Below are 18,462 nucleotides of genomic sequence, written 5' to 3'. Positions count from 1 at the left end.
ACACACACACACACACGCTCACACATACACACACACTCTCACACACACACACACACACACACACACACATACATACACACACACACACTCTCTCACACACTCACACACTCATACTAACATACAATCACACACAGACACTTATAATTGCAGACACACAAAATATTGAGTCACATCAAACGATGTTAATGATGCGCAATTGTGCGTGTTGTTTACATCGTGTGTGTATGCGTGTGTGTGCGTGTGTGTGTGTGTGTCTCTCGTGTTTTCAGGATCGATCCAACAGCGCCAGTGAGGAAGAGCAGGGATGAAGATCCACAGCAAACCACTAAAGATACAAACACACCATACAGTAGAAGAACACGATCATCCTTCATCAGCACCCAGAATAACCGTGCGTCACACTTTCATCATTCGCTCGTGGAGGACTGTAGAGTCTTCAGACCCGGACGAGATGCTGTTTAGACCTTGTCATGTTTCTGTGACACTGAATATTAGACGTTGCTGTTTTAGAAGGGCAACATTTGTGACCGTATGTCAAATGATCTAGTTTAACCCCAGTAACCTGTCAGGTAATTGCACTAGTGTGTCATTAGCAGAACATTAGCATGTACAGTAGATGTAATAGCTTAGAAGCAGCCTGTTATTATATGCTTGTATGATCGTTGTTTTGCTGTACAACAGTGTGTGTTTTTAACTCAAACCGTTGCAGTCTGTCAGTCTTATAATGTCAGTGAATGGGAATCACGGCTTTGAGAGTCAAAAAACATACACAAACAAAACCAAATTAAACCCTGCGGCTACATTGATGTGTAAAGACATGAAATTATCAGATTGACACTCCTTTTTAACAGGAGATTGTAGATAGTGTCAATGGTCCATTTGACAGATAGGTGGCGGTAATGCACTTATAAATCTGCGATCCGCTGTAAAGCAAGAAGAAGAAGACGACGCGAACACGCTCGCGCTGAGGACAGTTCAGACATTGCAGTGCATCAGAGGTAAAAAACGATATAAATACTATTCAGTTTCTTGCACAGACCGATCGTTTCGTGTCTTTACACATCAATGTATCGTCACGAGCCGCAGGGTTTAATTTGGTTTTGTTTGTGTATGTTTTTTGACTCTCAAAGCCGTGATTCCCATCCACTTCCATTATAAGACTGACAGACTGCAACGGTTTGAGTTAAAAATCTCCGTTTGTGTTCTACTGAAGAAACAAAGTCACCTACATCTTGGATGCCCTGGGGCTAAGCAGATAAACATCACATTTACATTTTTGGGTGAACTATCTCTTTAAGGCCGTTCTCACACTGACCTGAGGTTCACACTTACATGAACTTGAGTGAAAGGGTTTGCAGGGTTCTTGCAGACAGAAGCGCTCTGAAACATCATGTAAATGTGAACTCACACCGGATCTGAGCTGGATCACATGCTCGTGTAAACACAAACGCGTTCTTATCCCTCATTAACTCGAGTAACGGACAGATGCTGACCAGACCTCGAGCAGCAGCCGGGGAACGGCCCGTTTGTGTAGATTCACGTTTTGTTTGAGCGTTTCTGTTTATTGATGTTAAAGCAGGGTTTATTCTCTGCTCTGGCCCTGCAGAGTTCAGCTTCGAGCCTCGTCAAACTCACCTGAACAAACTCATCAAGGTCTGCAGGATTACAAGAGAGTCACAGTCAGTGCGTTTGATCAAAGCTGGAACTGAGCTCTGCAGGAGCCTCTATATCTATAACTCTGTTTCTGCTGTTTTGACGGCTGATCTGCTCTGTTACTGTAGTAGATGAATCATATTATTCCTGAAGTTTCTAGCGGCTGTTTAATGGCATGTGCTCTTACTGTAGTGAATGTATGTTTGTGTGTGTAGATCTTCATTCACTGGATGAAACCCAATAAACATCACAACCTCATGTCTGTGTTTGTAGTTGTCCATGGTATTTTCTCTGATATACAGTATGAAACGCTCAAAGTCTGACCTGATGTGGTCTGGTCTGGATCTCAGGTGGTTTTCCAGCTGATCCTGAAGGTGTGGGTTTAGTGTAAGCCAGCCAGACTCAATAAATCATTTCTCTTACGCACATTAACCATGGTTTTATTGTAGTAAAAGTGACGTAACCATGTTTTTTTTATTTTTTATTACTAATTACCATTTGTATAACCACAGTTTTACTACAAATAGCATGGTTAAACTATGGTTAGTGTAGTAAAGCGTGGTTAATTTCTGTAAGGGTTCTCGGACGCTGGAACCGAGAACAAACCTCCACAAACTGCTGTATTAAACTCTGAAGCACCAACACCTCTAATGTTTAGAATTAAATTTGGACCTTACAGGAATTACTGAAACAGACAAACACACTCACAGTGTGTACTGTACAAACATTTGGAGTGTATCTGCCAGACTGGTGATGTTGTGTAATATGGCACAGTAACCACTAGGTGGCAGTCATGAGGTTTTAGCGAGTTCACTGCCGATTTCGAGGAAAAGTGGGAATGTTTGGAGTCTGTTTACATCTGAAACAAACAGTGGATGTGAGGATCATGTTGCTCTCACATCAACACTGAAGAGAAACACTTCTGGAAAGCCTCTAGATCACTGAAATCTGTTTTGTTGCCAAATGAAGTTAATATCACTGCTGCAGCTCATGTCACTGAAGAGATGAAGATGATGAAGATGAGTCTCTGTATCTCTCCACATCTAAACACAGAAGGACGTCGAAACGCATTGGCTCATTTTCACCAAACTCTTGTCTATTAAGCACAAACACGTTGAGTGTGATTTAAACTGATTCACAGTGTTTTTGACTCGTCGTGTAACATAAGACGTGATAGTGGAAGAGCAGTGTACTGATATACAGTTCTGAGCCCCCGGCTCTTAATGCATCGTATTCCTTCTTGAGTGAATGTCAGTGAATGCTTCCATCTTTTATAATAGCTGTGTTTGAGTCCCTCAATTGTGCTCCGTGTGAAAAGATGGATCTCGAGATCACACGCTCTGTTGGAAAGGGGTCAAACACACAAAACATGCTGGGGGATTTTTCATGAACAACTATCACAAAACATAAAAACAGCTGTGGATCATCAGGTAACGACACGGTATTACGATTAAAGGGTATATGTGAACAGTTTTTATAAATTCAGCTATTATTTTGTTTTGGGGTATATATACTTGGGGTCAATTTTTTTAAATTGAGAATTTTTTAAGCTGAATAAATAGGGTTAGGGTTACTTTTAATTGATGTATGGTTTGTTAGGATAGAACAATATTTGGCTGAGATACAACTATTTGTAAATCTGGAATCTGAGGGTGCAAAAAAATCTAAATATTGAGAAAATCATCTTTAAAGTTGTCCAAATGAAGTTCTTAGCAATGCATATTACTAATCAAAAATTAAGTTTTGATATATTTATGGTAGGAAATGTACTAAATATCTTCATGGAACATGATCTTTACTTAATATCCTAATGATTTTTGGCATAAAAGAGAAATGTATAATTTTGACCCATACAATGTATTGTTGGCTATTGCTACAAATATACCCCAGCGACTTAACACTGCTTTTGTGCTGCAGGGTCACACATATAATTATAATAAAAAAATAACAAGCCATTTTGGTGATCCCTATTATGTTGTTAAAATTATTATAATTCCGCCAGGGGTTTGTAAAGCTATGAGCGGAGCTGCATTGGTCTTCAGGATCTTCATGAGTCTTGTTTGTGAACACTGGGGTCAAGCTGAAGTGACCCTCACGGGTTCCTGTTGAACTAGAGAAAAATATCTTCATGGAACATGATCTTTACTTAATATCCTAATGATTTTTGGCATAAAAGAGAAATGTAGAATTTTGACCCATACAATGTAGTGTTGGCTATTGCTACAAATATACCCCAGCGACTTAACACTGCTTTTGTGCTGCAGGGACACATATAATTATAATAAAAAAATAACAAGCCATTTTGGTGATCCCTATTATGTTGTTCAAATTATTATAATTCCGCCAGGGGTTTGTAAAGCTATGAGCGGAGCTGCATTGGTCTTCAGGATCTTCATGAGTCTTGTTTGTGAACACTGGGGTCAAGCTGAAGTGACCCTCACGGGTTCCTGTTGAACTAGAGAAGTTTCTGCTGTAATCATTAACAGAGTCGACTCACAAGCGCTCTTTGTGAGGGGAGATCTTCTGAGGCCAGGTTTCGCTCATTCCTGATCTCATCCAACAGACACTTCAACATTCCTCCCATAGTTCAGCGTCTCTCACATACACCTGTCTGTCTGACCCTCATCCCATTCTCTATCGCTTCAAACATCTTTAATGAGGTGCAATGATTGTTTTCAACTTTCAGGATATCACATTTGCAAGCTTTAAATATGCAGAATAACACCGGCATATCTGAGCTCTGATATCCAGCGAGTAACTTCATCTGTTAGTGGAGGCCTGTGGAAACATCATTTCCCTGCGTCTACAAACACGATGCAAACCCTGTTCCCTCCGCTTGAGCTGGAGTGTGTTTATGTCTGTGACACTGTTTCAGTTTTAGATTCTAGGATTTCATGCTTTACCGATGACATTATAAACAGCAGGTGATTTGTGAAGGCTTTATATTCTGTGCAATATGATTCAGCTTAAGCTCATTCATGTCCAATCCTCATTTCTGGGAAACATTTTTGTAAAGTGCAATCAGTATTTATCTCTTATTTTGAAGGAACAGGGACATTCTGAGTATTTGTCCGGTGGTTTCACAGTAAGGAGTCGTTTTGGCCCCTGAGGGACCGATTCATGGACTCGGGGGTTTCAGGAGCCATTCGGTCTCCTGGATTTATATACTGTGACTTCTATCTGCCCCGGCCTCATGTGAATGATGTTAGCCAGCTATGTTCATGATGTGAGATGAAGCACAGTGTGTGTATTTCCAACACATGTGTAACTCAGCAGCCGCTTCTCACAGAGTTAAAGACAGATGCTCAGATACTGCTGTGTCTCATTCATGCTCTTATCTCCGCGAGGAAGCGCCCCGTGTGTAAACTAATATAATGATAAGAGAGCCAGCCGCGAGGCTCCGCCCACAGCGCTGACGTCCCTCATTTCAAATATCACACCACTGCAGAGCCACGCCCCCCGCGGCTTCATTCAAATGGCTGGGATTTGCCCCGGCCCGGTCCCTGATCACCGGAGTGCGGTAACGTTATCATCATCGTAGAGATTCGCTGCTAATACTCAGCTACTGTAAACGGTGAAAGCGGAGAGTATCTGTGATCGATCAGGTGATGGAGATTCGGATCAGCGCTCGGCTCGGAATCATCTGCTCGGTTCTTCTGCTTCACTGTGTCCACGAAACCCGTAAGTGTCCGTTGTTATGATGAGGATCTGCTTCTGTGTGTGTTTTAGCCTTGTTTCACAATTCAACGATTTCTTCTGTGCTTTGTTTCGTTTTTCTCGGGGTTTTCCGTTGTTGTTCAAACTCTTCCTGTTTTTGGTTTGTTAGGTAATTAAACAGCTGACGCTGTCTGGGGGGTTATCTCGGGGTCTGTTATACAGTGTATATAAATGTTTATGTCGGTGTTTTATTGCTGGATCGCGTCAGTCTCGTTACTGTCAAGTAAACGCGCTCCCTGATTGGCCGCTGCTGAAGCACACGCGCGCTGCTGTCGCTGATTGGTCGGACGCGCTAACGAGCTACTTGAAATTCTGCTTCTGATTGGTCGGTTTCGGCAGGATGGCAGTCAGGTGTGATCAGAGATTGATGCAGGTGTGTAGATCATCAGCTCTGAGGGGGGTTTTGTTGTGGACACGCTGGAGCTCCACAGGAAGTTCGACAGGAAGTGGTTTGTCCAGTCAGACACACACCTGATCCCGTCACGCCCAACACAATCCCTCCATCAGTCACTGTTAGTCTGTCAGTAAAACACACACACGCTGAGACTGAAGAGAAATCAAAGCTGTTTATATTCATGTGTTCGAATATTCAGAGACTCTGATGTTTTGCTGGTTAAACACTGGAACACCTGCTGAGTGTTTGGACTCACTGCTGTGAAATATTGAGAAACACAGAGACACTTCTGCTCATTTACTGGAACAGAAGAGAGAGAGAGAGTTTATTTATTTCTCTTTTATTTAGCTGTCTGTTTGTATAATATATTTACTGCTTTGGCAACATTGTGAATATATAGTGTTACACAGTCATGCCAATAAAGCTCGATTGAATTGAATTGAACTGAGAGCAAGATCTGGTCTGTATCTGTTTTAAGCAGTGAAACTCTCTCTTTCTCTTACACACACAGGTTTGTTTTTGTGAAAAGTGGGGACTCTCCATAGGTGTAATGGTTTTTATACTGTACAGACCGTATATTCTATTGCCCTACACCAACCCTACCCCTAAACCTACCCCTCACAGGAAACTTTGTGCTATTTCAGATTTTCAAAAAAAACTCATTCTGTGTGATTTATAAGCTTTTTGAAATATGGGACACTCAAAATTTCCTCATAAATCACCTTCTCATTGTAATACCTATGTCATTATATAAATTTGTGTCCTCATAAATCACACACACTCACACACACACACACTCTCTCACACACACACTCACACGCACTCACACACACACACACTCACACACACACACACCCGCTTGTGTCACATCCTGTGTATTTGGGGAATTTTCAGGTTCATGGAGGAAAACCAGTTGAGTTAGTTCAGATGTTCTAATTGGTCAATGTGGTTGAGTCAAATCAGTCAGTTTCTCCTCCAAACATCATTCTGGATCTTTTCTGTCAAGCTCAGCTCCGCCTCCTTCATCTCTACTGTATCTTGATTATGCAAATGTTTCCATAGAGACCAGTGAGCAACTGGTGGTGTGATTATTAACTCCGCCTCTGCCATTGTCTTAAAGAGACACTACACACCCGTCATCAGTCAAAGACACCGAACCTTTATAATCAACAAATGCTTTGCAAAGATCAGCTCCCTCTCTCTCTCTCTCTCTCTCAATTCAATTCAGTTCAATTCAACTCTCTCTGTCTGTCTCTCTCTCTCTCTCTCTCTACTGACATACGTTAAACATTCACCTTTATGGTTCTGTCAGATCATATGTTTTATTATAAAAGTGCACAAATCAGTGTTTTAATTTCAAGTATGGGGACACAAAGCTAGAATATGACAAACTGATGCATCAGATGTGATCATGTGGCAGTGGAGATGAGTGTGTAGAGCCTCATGCATGCGTGCGTGTGTTCTTGTTTATGCTACATTGTGGGGACCGGCCTACAAAAAAATGATTAAAAATAGTAAATGATGTTTATCTGAAAGTGTAAGAATGCACACAGGTTTTCTGTAAGGGTTAGGGTTGGGTTAGGGGAGAGAAAATATTGTTTGGTCAATATAAAAGTAATAGAAGTCTATGGAAAGTCCCCACAATTCACAGAAACCTAATGTGTGCGCGCGTGCGTGCGTGTGTGTGTGTGTGCGTGCGTGTGCGTGTGTCAGGTGCAGCCGTCTGCAGTCAGGAGCAGTTCAGCTGTGCAAACGGGAAATGCATCACCAGCCGCTGGGTTTGTGACGAGACGGACGACTGCGGCGACGGGAGCGACGAGCTGCCAGAGTCCTGCAGTGAGTCACACACTCCTCATTACTGACACTAGCGATGTTTACATTCATTAAAGTTGCTTGTGCATGATGAGATGATTGAGTGTACACTCCATGAGCTCTTTGAAGGACTCCGTGTGCTAACGCTCACTCTCCTCCGCAGGCCAGAAGACGTGTTCGTCGGGTCAGTTCAGCTGCGGCGGGCGTCTCAATCAGTGCGTGTCCACCAGGTGGCGCTGCGACGGGAAGTCTGACTGCGAGAACGGCGCAGACGAGCAGGGCTGCGGTACATATAATGCTCTCACGCTCTTGTTTACTAGATGACAGGTCACGTGTTCAGCTGTGTTCAGGACGCTTCTGTTCTGGTCTGGTTTCAGTGCTGAGGACCTGCGCAGACGAGGAGTTCCGCTGCCGCAGCGGTCAGTGCGTGTCGCTGTCGTTCGTGTGCGACTCTGACTCCGACTGCGACGACGGCAGTGACGAGGCGTCCTGTCCCGCGCCCACCTGCGGCCCCGGCTCCTTCCAGTGCAATAACTCTGTGTGCGTGCCGCGGCTCTGGGCCTGCGATGGTGACTCCGACTGCGCAGACGGCTCTGACGAGTGGCCACAGAACTGCGCAGGCGGCACGGGTCAGCAGCCGCAGACGGTCTGCCGCGATCACGAGCTCCTGTGCGCCAGCGGCGAGTGTGTCCACGGCAGCTGGAGGTGCGACGGAAGCGGCGACTGCGCAGACAGCTCAGACGAGCACAACTGCAGTGAGTGGCTTGTGTGTGATGTGTTTGCACAGAACGTGGTGTGTCCCGCGGTTCGCTCATTTCTGTGTCTGAAACAGCCGTGCTCACCTGCCGTCCGGATGAGTTCCTGTGTAACGACGGCAGCTGTGTCCCGGGAATGCGGCAGTGTGACGGGAATCCTGACTGCCGGGATCACAGCGATGAGACGGACTGCGTCACCGGTGAGCATCACACACGCCTGTGTGTTCAAGCTGCTGTCTTTCTGTATCAGTCTGTATCTGTCTGTCTGTCTGTCTGTAACTGTCTGTGTCTGTATCTGTCTGTCTGTCTGTCTGTAACTGTCTGTGTCTGTCTGTCTGTGTCTGTCTGTCTGTAACTGTCTGTGTCTGTCTGTCTGTAACTGTCTGTGTCTGTCTGTCTGTAACTGTCTGTGTCTGTCTGTGTCTGTCTGTCTGTCTGTCTCTGTCTGTGTCTGTCTGTCTGTATCTGTCTGTGTCTGTCTGTCTGTGTCTGTCTGTCTGTCTGTAACTGTCTGTGTGTCTGCAGTGCATGCGTGTGCCGGGCCGGGCAGGTTTAAGTGTGGCAGCAGCGAGTGCATCAGCGCAGACGGTGTGTGTGACGGTCAGAGAGACTGCCGCGACGGCTCAGATGAGCCTCTCAAAGACTGCAGTGAGTTTCACTCTGTGTTCCTGTAATGTGTGTCAAAGATATAAAAACCCTCATGAGTTTCTTCTGCTGAACACAAAAGAAGACATTCTGAAGAATGTTGATAAGCAAACAGGTGTTTGTCCATAAAATACTGTGCCAGTCAATGGGGACAAGAAACCGTTTAGTTGCCCACATTCTTCAAAATCTCTTCTTTTGTGTTCAACAGAAGAAAGAAACTCATACAGGTTTGGAACAGCCTGAGGATGAGTAAATGATGACTGAGTTTTCATTTTTGGGTACCTTTAAATCCAGTGTGAGAACAGTGAAATGCATCATTGAATCACTATTTTCTTGTTTGTAACCGTAAAGCTGCTTTGAAACAAACTGTATTGTATTGAGCAGGGGTCTCCAACCTTTTTTACACCACAGACCGGTTACGTTTTGAAAATATTCTCACGGACCAGCTGAAGCAGGTTTGTGTGTGTGTATATATATATATATATATATATATATATAAGGAGATGTGAAAGAGGAATCCGCTCTGTATTCGTGCGCTGTCTGAAACACGTCTCTGTGTGTGTGCGCGCTTTGAAAAACAGCGCTAGTAACTAATCCTCTTTCGCTTCTTCTTGTGGTTTAAAATCGCTTGAATGTGTAAATTGGCAAATTAATCTGTGAATCACCTGCTTGCCGCACTGTTGTGCCTGGTCCGTACATACCACAGATCAACTGCCATCTGGTTAACCCCTAATAAATAATATATATAGATTATAGATCTGAACAATCATACATTTACTAAATGAACATTAAATATGAAAAATTATCAAATTGTTACTCCATACCAATCGCATACAACAAAAGAAAATACAGAATAACTAGAACAATCATTAACGCACAATAAATAACCGAGTGTCATACAGATTTTCCCCAGAACGTTCGTCCGAGCCGGTGGTTGGAGACCTCTGGTACAGTCTTCAGTCTTTCCTCCAGCGTCCTCACTGACGTGATTGAAGTCTGAAAAGTGTTGAAACGGTCAAAGATGATCATGTGATGTGTTTCCTGCAGACACTAACGAGTGCCTCACTAACAACGGCGGCTGTTCCCACACCTGCAGCGACCTGAAGATGGGATACGAGTGTGTGTGTCCGGCCGGATTCCACCTGATCAACCGCACACACTGTGAAGGTGAGCTCCGTCCCGATGAGCGCAGTGCATGATGGTCCGTGAGTGCGTGTGGTCTCATCACGAGTGTGTGTGTGTGTGTGTGTGTGTGTGTGTGTGTAGACGTGGACGAGTGTGCAGACGCAGACAGATGCACTCAGATCTGCATAAACCTGCCGGGCAGCTTCAGGTGTGACTGTAAAGATGGGTTTGAGCTGGATCACATGACCAAAGACTGCAAAGCGGTAACAGGTGCGTGACTGAACAGAAACGAGTGATCAGAGGGAATTATGGGTAACGGCTCAGAGCTTGAGATGCATGTGTCCTCCCGCAGGATCCGGTGCGTTCCTGCTCTTCAGCACGCGGCACGAGGTCAGGAAGATGGCGCTGGGCAGCCGGACATACACGGCGCTGATCCGCCAGCAGAAGAACGTGGTGGCGCTGGACGTGGATGTTCACAGCGACAGGATCTTCTGGTCTGACGTGAGTCTGAAGAAGATCTACAGGTGAGAGACCCCACTGTCCGACTGATCGCTGCGTTACAAGTAATCCAAGCTACGCAATCAGATTACTTTTTCAAGTAACTAGTAAAGTAATGCATTACTTTTAAATGTACAACTAAAAATCTGAGTTACCTTTTCAAATAAGTAATGCAGGTTACTTTGTTTTCCCATCCATTGACTGATCCCCAGGTTTTAAAAAAATACACTTCCATAATGTACTTAAAGTGCTCCATTTTCACACACTAATTTTGTACTTAATATACTAAAAAATATTCTTTAGTACTTAAGAAACTTAAGATCATCTAAGTGTATTCAACTGTGCTATTTTGGGACACCATGAATATGAACTAAAATGCGCTTTTAACACACTGTCTCTGTATTTAAGAAATGTATTTAGTCACCACTTGTAGTACACTCGAGTGTACTAGTGTATGAAAGATGGGTTGAAGTGTACTACAAGTGGTAACTAAATACATTTTTTTAAATGCACTTTAAGTACATTATGGAAGTGTACTTTTTTTTCTTTTACCTGAGGACAGCTGTCCCGTCCTCGTGTTATCAGAAACCAGTGCAGAGGCGATTCCTCCAGCCTGAGGATCATTAATTTCACTTTTGGTGTGAAAGCACCTTTACAGTTGCCAAAAATATAATTTTGTTTTTTTTTGTTTATTAAAAAACAAATAAGCAAGCCAAGCTCAGGTGACTAAAAGTAAAGCAAAAGTAACGTAACACATTCCATTCCATGAAAAGTAACACAATTAGTTACTTTTTTAAAGGAGTAATGCAACATTGTAATGCATCACTTTTAAAAGTAACTTTCCCCAACACTGATCACTGGTTTTGTTGAGATTAACTGTTTCATTGCTCCGCTAGTTTCTACTCTTATAATAAAATCATTTTAATCAGTTTTTCTGCTCCGTTCATTAATCAAACCATCGTCTCTGGCGTGTCTGTGTCCCGCAGCGCCGCGGCCGCTGACCCCGCCCACCGCAGCACTGTGATTGACAGCCGGATCTCCCGCCCCGAGGGTCTGGCGGTGGACTGGGTCCACGGGAACATCTACTGGACAGACGGCGAGCTGCGGACGGTCTCCGTGGCGATGGCAGACGGCAGCAAACGCAAGACGCTCGTCAGCGAGGGCCTGCAGAATCCGCGCGCGATCGTCGTCGACCCGCAGCGCAAGTGAGTGTGTGAGTGTGTGCGCATCGGCTGAGTGCGAAAGCGTTCGCGCCGGATGCTGATCTGTTGTTTCCCGCCCCGCAGCTTCATGTTCTGGACGGACTGCGGAGAGCCGGCGCGGATCGAGAAGAGCGGCCTGAACGGCGCGGACCGCACGGCCCTGGTGACCGAACACATCGCCTGGCCCAGCGGCGTCACGCTCGGTGAGATCGGTGTGGTGTGCTGGCGCTGGGGCTGCGCGATTTTCACGATTTTATCGATTAATTCGAATTGAATGTCTTGCCGCGATTTTATTTTTTAGAAATTGAGGAATCACGATTTTGAATAGAAATATTACCAAACGTTAGAGAATGCGCTTTTTGTTGAGAAAGATGCGTCGCGGGCAGTGGAAGAGGAAAAACACGCAAGAAGATGGGAGTGAACTTCTTTTAACTTGAGCGCAGTGTTTTTAGAAAGCTGTTTCATAAGAGACGAGCGCAACAGTCAAACATCCATGACTGCATAGAGAAACAATGGAAAAGCAGCGCAATCCAATAAAATAACCTGCAACTGTCTGATATTTCATGTGTGCATCACGGTGACGGGCTTAAAGCTGCTGTTCATTGCTTTTACAGAACATCTGTAGTTAATAATAGTCTACTGGTGTTATACCTTCAGTCATTTTGAAATTTAATTACCTTGACTTTTGAGAATTTTTTATTATTTCTGAACATATAATATGTAGAAGATAAGTTTGTACAAGATGTAGTTGTAGTTCATGGATCTTTTCTGCAAAGATATTTAACAAGTGATTTGTTGAACATATACTTCATGTTGACAGCTTCATGTGTGCTGCACTTGGAATAGTATTTTCTTTAACTAGAGGATTAATAAAGAAAAAGCTACTCTAATCATGTTGTAGTTACATTTTCAAGTTGAGTCGTTAAAAACAGTAAAAATGGAGAACCGGTCAAAGGTTCTGAAGACATGAGGATTGTAATGTTTTGCCGTATGTCCCAGCTGTAGCTGACGCGTGATGTTGTGTGCAGATGTGATGAGCGGCCGTCTCTACTGGGTCGACTCGAAGCTACACACTCTGTCCAGCATCGGTGTGAACGGAGACAGACGACACACACTGATCCAGGACCAGCAGACGCTGCCGCACCCGCTGGCGCTCGCCGTGTTCGAGGTGCGTGACGTCTGTCTGAACGATTACTGAAACCAGAAGCATTGCGGATCTATAATCTCAAATCACTGGCTCCAAGTGGCATGAATAAGGAATTAGATCTTTTCGGTTTTCCTTTAATGAATTATAATTGTTTGAATCCATCTTTAATATTTTGTGGAAGGCCTTGAGCCGAAACGTTTGTATTTTGACATTGGTGATGAATGTAGAATCAACGTTAAAAAGATCACTTTTGTGAGTGTAGATCATGGTCTCATGTGTGAAGTAATTTAATAGATTGGCGCACCAAAATATAACATTAAGTGATGGAAGAGCGCGGTGCAAACGGCTGTGTGTGTGTGTGTGTGTGTGTGTCCCACAGGAGAAGGTCTTCTGGACCGACGTGTCCAATAACGGCATCTGGAGTGCTAACCGCGTGACGGGGCGAGACGTGGCCGCCGTGGCCGAACATCTGCAGTCGCCCGCGGACATCGTGCTCTATCACAGCCTGAGACAGCCGTCCGGTGAGACACCAGCTCGTTTGTGTGCGTGTCTCTGTGTGTGTGTGTGTTCTTGTTAGCGTGTGTGTGTGTCTCTGTGTGTGTGTGTGTGTTCTTGTTAGCGTGTGTGTGTGTCTCTGTGTGTGTGTGTGTGTTCTTGTTAGCGTGTGTGTGTGTCTCTGTGTGTGTGTGTGTGTTCTTGTTAGCGTGTGTGTGTGTCTCTGTGTGTGTGTGTGTGTTCTTGTTAGCGTGTGTGTGTGTCTCTGTGTGTGTGTGTGTGTTCTTGTTAGCGTGTGTGTGTGTCTCTGTGTGTGTGTGTGTGTTCTTGTTAGCGTGTGTGTGTGTCTCTGTGTGTGTGTGTGTGTTCTTGTTAGCGTGTGTGTGTGTCTCTGTGTGTGTGTGTGTGTTCTTGTTAGCGTGTGTGTGTGTCTCTGTGTGTGTGTGTTCTTGTTAGTGTGTGTGTGTGTCTCTGTGTGTGTTCTCATTAGCGTGTGTGTGTTCTCTCGTTAGTGTGTGTGTGTTCTTGTTAGCGTCTGTGTGTGTGTGTTCTCATTAGCGTGAGTGTGTGTGTGTGTGTGTTCTTGTTAGCGTGTGTGTGTGTGTGTTCTCGTTAGCGTGTGTTTGTGTGTGTGTGTCTCTGTGTGTGTGTGTGTGTTCTTGTTAGCGTGTGTGTGTGTCTCTGTGTGTGTGTGTTCTTGTTAGTGTGTGTGTGTGTCTCTGTGTGTGTGTGTTCTCGTTAGCGTGTGTGTGTTCTCGTTAGCGTGTGTGTGTGTTCTTGTTAGCGTGTGTGTGTGTGTGTTCTCGTTAGCGTGTGTTTGTGTGTGTATTCTTGTTAGAGTGTGTGTGTGTTCTTGTTAGCGTGTGTGTGTCTCTGTGTGTGTGTGTTCTTGTTAGCGTCTGTGTATGTGTGTTCTCGTTAACGTGTGTGTGTTCTTAGAGTGTGTGTGTGTGTGTCTCTGTGTGTGTTCTCATTAGCGTGTGTGTGTTCTCTCGTTAGTGTGTGTGTGTTCTTGTTAGCGTCTGTGTGTGTGTTCTTAGAGTGTGTGTGTGTGTGTGTCTCTGTGTGTGTTCTCATTAGCGTGTGTGTGTTCTCTCGTTAGTGTGTGTGTGTTCTTGTTAGCGTCTGTGTGTGTGTTCTTAGAGTGTGTGTGTGTGTGTGTCTCTGTGTGTGTTCTCATTAGCGTGTGTGTGTTCTCTCGTTAGTGTGTGTGTGTTCTTGTTAGCGTCTGTGTGTGTGTTCTTAGAGTGTGTGTGTGTGTGTGTCTCTGTGTGTGTTCTCATTAGCGTGTGTGTGTTCTCTCGTTAGTGTGTGTGTGTTCTTGTTAGCGTCTGTGTGTGTGTTCTTAGAGTGTGTGTGTGTGTGTGTCTCTGTGTGTGTTCTCATTAGCGTGTGTGTGTTCTCTCGTTAGTGTGTGTGTGTTCTTGTTAGCGTCTGTGTGTGTGTTCTTAGAGTGTGTGTGTGTGTGTGTCTCTGTGTGTGTTCTCATTAGCGTGTGTGTGTTCTCTCGTTAGTGTGTGTGTGTTCTTGTTAGCGTCTGTGTGTGTGTTCTTAGAGTGTGTGTGTGTGTGTGTCTCTGTGTGTGTTCTCATTAGCGTGTGTGTGTTCTCTCGTTAGTGTGTGTGTGTTCTTGTTAGCGTCTGTGTGTGTGTTCTTAGAGTGTGTGTGTGTGTGTGTCTCTGTGTGTGTTCTCATTAGCGTGTGTGTGTTCTCTCGTTAGTGTGTGTGTGTTCTTGTTAGCGTCTGTGTGTGTGTTCTTAGAGTGTGTGTGTGTGTGTGTCTCTGTGTGTGTTCTCATTAGCGTGTGTGTGTTCTCTCGTTAGTGTGTGTGTGTTCTTGTTAGCGTCTGTGTGTGTGTTCTTAGAGTGTGTGTGTGTGTGTGTCTCTGTGTGTGTTCTCATTAGCGTGTGTGTGTTCTCTCGTTAGTGTGTGTGTGTTCTTGTTAGCGTCTGTGTGTGTGTTCTTAGAGTGTGTGTGTGTGTGTGTCTCTGTGTGTGTTCTCATTAGCGTGTGTGTGTTCTCTCGTTAGTGTGTGTGTGTTCTTGTTAGCGTCTGTGTGTGTGTTCTTAGAGTGTGTGTGTGTGTGTGTCTCTGTGTGTGTTCTCATTAGCGTGTGTGTGTTCTCTCGTTAGTGTGTGTGTGTTCTTGTTAGCGTCTGTGTGTGTGTTCTTAGAGTGTGTGTGTGTGTGTGTCTCTGTGTGTGTTCTCATTAGCGTGTGTGTGTTCTCTCGTTAGTGTGTGTGTGTTCTTGTTAGCGTCTGTGTGTGTGTTCTTAGAGTGTGTGTGTGTGTGTGTCTCTGTGTGTGTTCTCATTAGCGTGTGTGTGTTCTCTCGTTAGTGTGTGTGTGTTCTTGTTAGCGTCTGTGTGTGTGTTCTTAGAGTGTGTGTGTGTGTGTGTCTCTGTGTGTGTTCTCATTAGCGTGTGTGTGTTCTCTCGTTAGTGTGTGTGTGTTCTTGTTAGCGTCTGTGTGTGTGTTCTTAGAGTGTGTGTGTGTGTGTGTCTCTGTGTGTGTTCTCATTAGCGTGTGTGTGTTCTCTCGTTAGTGTGTGTGTGTTCTTGTTAGCGTCTGTGTGTGTGTTCTTAGAGTGTGTGTGTGTGTGTGTCTCTGTGTGTGTTCTCATTAGCGTGTGTGTGTTCTCTCGTTAGTGTGTGTGTGTTCTTGTTAGCGTCTGTGTGTGTGTTCTTAGAGTGTGTGTGTGTGTGTGTCTCTGTGTGTGTTCTCATTAGCGTGTGTGTGTTCTCTCGTTAGTGTGTGTGTGTTCTTGTTAGCGTCTGTGTGTGTGTTCTTAGAGTGTGTGTGTGTGTGTGTCTCTGTGTGTGTTCTCATTAGCGTGTGTGTGTTCTCTCGTTAGTGTGTGTGTGTTCTTGTTAGCGTCTGTGTGTGTGTGTTCTCATTGTGTGTGTGTGTGTGTGTGTGTGTGTGTGTGTGTGTTCGTGTTCTCATTAGCGTGTGTGTTCCGGCGCTGATCTGTGTTGTTCTGCAGGACAGGACTGGTGCAGAGACGTGGCTGCGCTCAATGGTGGCTGTGAGTTTCTGTGTCTGCCGGCGCCGCAGATCAACACACACTCGCCCAAATACACCTGCGCCTGTCCTGATCACCTGACCCTGGCCGCTGACATGAGGACGTGTGTGTCAGGTGCGTTCAGACCCGACCGGCCAGCTGCATCAACATAGTCACTATATTAAAGGGGTCATCGGATGCAAAATTCACTTTTACCTGGTGTTTGAACATAAATGCGTGTTGGCAGTGTGTGTACACATCCACCCTATAATGATAAAATCCACCCAGTGCTTTTTTAAATCCCCAATAATAAAGATCACAGTCTCAGATCAGGCTGTTCTGAGAGTCTTGGCAGAGTGACGTAGTTCTGCACAGGCCCCTCCCACGATTGCTGATTGACACTGGTGTTTTACCTTAGCTCCGCCCTGAGTGAGCTGTCATCAGTCCGCCATTGTTGCACCGCCGGAGCAGATGGAGACAAGAATGTCTTCTAAGTGATTGAGGTGTTCTGTTGTTGGATGTAATAATGAACACAGCAGTCATCATTTACTCCCGACATCTGAGCCGCTGAAGACGCAGTGGATTACGTTTGTTTTTGAAGGGAATGAACCCCCTCAATCTGCCTAAATGCGTCTTATGTTCATGCGAATCATTCGTATAAGGTTTTTTATGAATCTGCAAATTGCCTTTCCTATTAATGTGCTAGTTAGCAAGTTCTGCAGCTAAATGCGTCTAAAGTTAACAGTCTCAGAGAACGGATTCGCTCTGGTCACACACTCAACATCTGTCTGCCTCTTTACAGGAAATAATGCAGAACAAGAGCCGGTTTCCAGCCCTACTCAGCATCCCACGGTCCTGTACATCACACTTCCCATCGGTCAGTAAACCATCATTCTCATGATACACAGTCACTCACTGACCGATCGCCAGCGTGAGTGACCATACGTCTCTCTCGCTCTCTCACAGTCGCCGTGTGTCTGCTGGTGGTTGGCAGCGTGTTGCTATGGAGACACTGGCGGATGAAGAACACCAACACCATCCACACACACACGCGCACACTCTCAACACACACTCTCACACGCACCCACACCCACACTCTCACACACACTCACTCACACACACACACTGTTTGATTTACTCACATATTCAGATATTTTATGTAAATGTTAATAAATTAAGAGCTCAGTATTGCCTCGAGTGACTAAAACACGTGATTCGTTCTGATGAGGCAGAAACATGAAAAGAGTCTCGATACAAAGTTACTGATGGATTTGACTGGAACAGAAGAGTCAAAGAGTCGTTTAGGACACATTAGATTGACTGAACATGAGGTATGTTTAGATTTAGCCATAAATGATCTCAGACGGGAGTCTGTGAGAGACTGTGTCTAAAGGCGTCATGAACTGCCTCTGTTTTTTTGTACTGTTCTCTGAGCTCCACTTATAATGTTATCAAGATGTTTACATCAATAAACATCGTAATTTAGAAGTAATAGGCTATTTTCTGTCCTGTTTTGACCCCCTCATCAGAACACTGTTTGAATAGGCCTGGAGGATTGTAGACTCGGAGGTAAACGCCCACTGCTGTGATTGGCTAACAGTTGTGTATGATAGACAGCCTACATTCATTCCTCATAGATTGACGCTGCTGTGTCGTTTAAGTCAAAAACGCAGAAATACTCTGTAATAACAGTAATAATGATCTGTAATAACAAACAAAGCAATAGTGATCACGTAATGAAACAGTTCCTCACACTTGTGACATTACAGTCGGATCCAATATAATCACACAGCATCATCTTTTAGTTTCAATCTTTCTGAAAATCCTGCATCGAATTGTGCCTTGTTTGTAAACGAATCTGCAATAAAATGAAGTGAACAAAGGACCAAGTTCTTACTGACGCGGTCTGGATCTTTATTAAAAATATAGTTAATCAAATATAGTTTATCGTTTGGTTTCTTTGTAGACCTGTGTTTGCCGCTCTTGACATTTACCTACTACGTGCGTGTGATGTAG

At 44.5% G+C, this 18,462-nt stretch overlaps 1 protein-coding gene across 1 annotated transcript; it reads left to right on the top strand.

The window, feature by feature from the left end:
• Positions 1-5,123: 5,123 nt before the first annotated feature.
• On the top strand, positions 5,124-18,462 carry LOC107743998 (low-density lipoprotein receptor-like). Its single transcript, XM_016557493.1, has 17 exons — positions 5,124-5,334; positions 7,478-7,600; positions 7,740-7,862; positions 7,954-8,331; positions 8,409-8,531; positions 8,857-8,979; positions 10,024-10,143; positions 10,243-10,371; positions 10,454-10,625; positions 11,586-11,804; positions 11,886-12,004; positions 12,830-12,969; positions 13,328-13,469; positions 16,429-16,581; positions 17,249-17,323; positions 17,413-17,499; positions 18,413-18,462. The coding sequence occupies exons 1-17, from the start codon at positions 5,262-5,264 to the stop codon at positions 18,460-18,462; spliced, it is 2,349 nt and encodes a 782-aa protein (XP_016412979.1). The 5' UTR covers positions 5,124-5,261.

The sequence above is a fragment of the Sinocyclocheilus rhinocerous genome, unplaced genomic scaffold (genome assembly GCF_001515625.1).
Source record: "Sinocyclocheilus rhinocerous isolate Xijiao unplaced genomic scaffold, SAMN03320098_v1.1 scaffold3418, whole genome shotgun sequence".
Lineage (NCBI taxonomy): Eukaryota > Metazoa > Chordata > Actinopteri > Cypriniformes > Cyprinidae > Sinocyclocheilus > Sinocyclocheilus rhinocerous.
Note: the sequence above shows the minus strand (reverse complement) of the source record. Positions and strands in the feature narration are given on the sequence as shown.

What these genes read in the sequence shown, in the direction of transcription:
- LOC107743998 (XM_016557493.1), top strand. Translation starts at nt 5,262, where the DNA reads ATGGAGATTCGGATCAGCGCTCGGCTCGGAATCATCTGCTCGGTTCTT. An exon ending in TGAGACGGACTGCGTCACCG is followed by an intron (nt 8,532 to 8,856) that starts GTGAGCATCACA and finishes GTGTGTCTGCAG; the next exon opens with TGCATGCGTGTGCCGGGCCG. An exon ending in AGTCTGAAGAAGATCTACAG is followed by an intron (nt 10,626 to 11,585) that starts GTGAGAGACCCC and finishes TGTGTCCCGCAG; the next exon opens with CGCCGCGGCCGCTGACCCCG.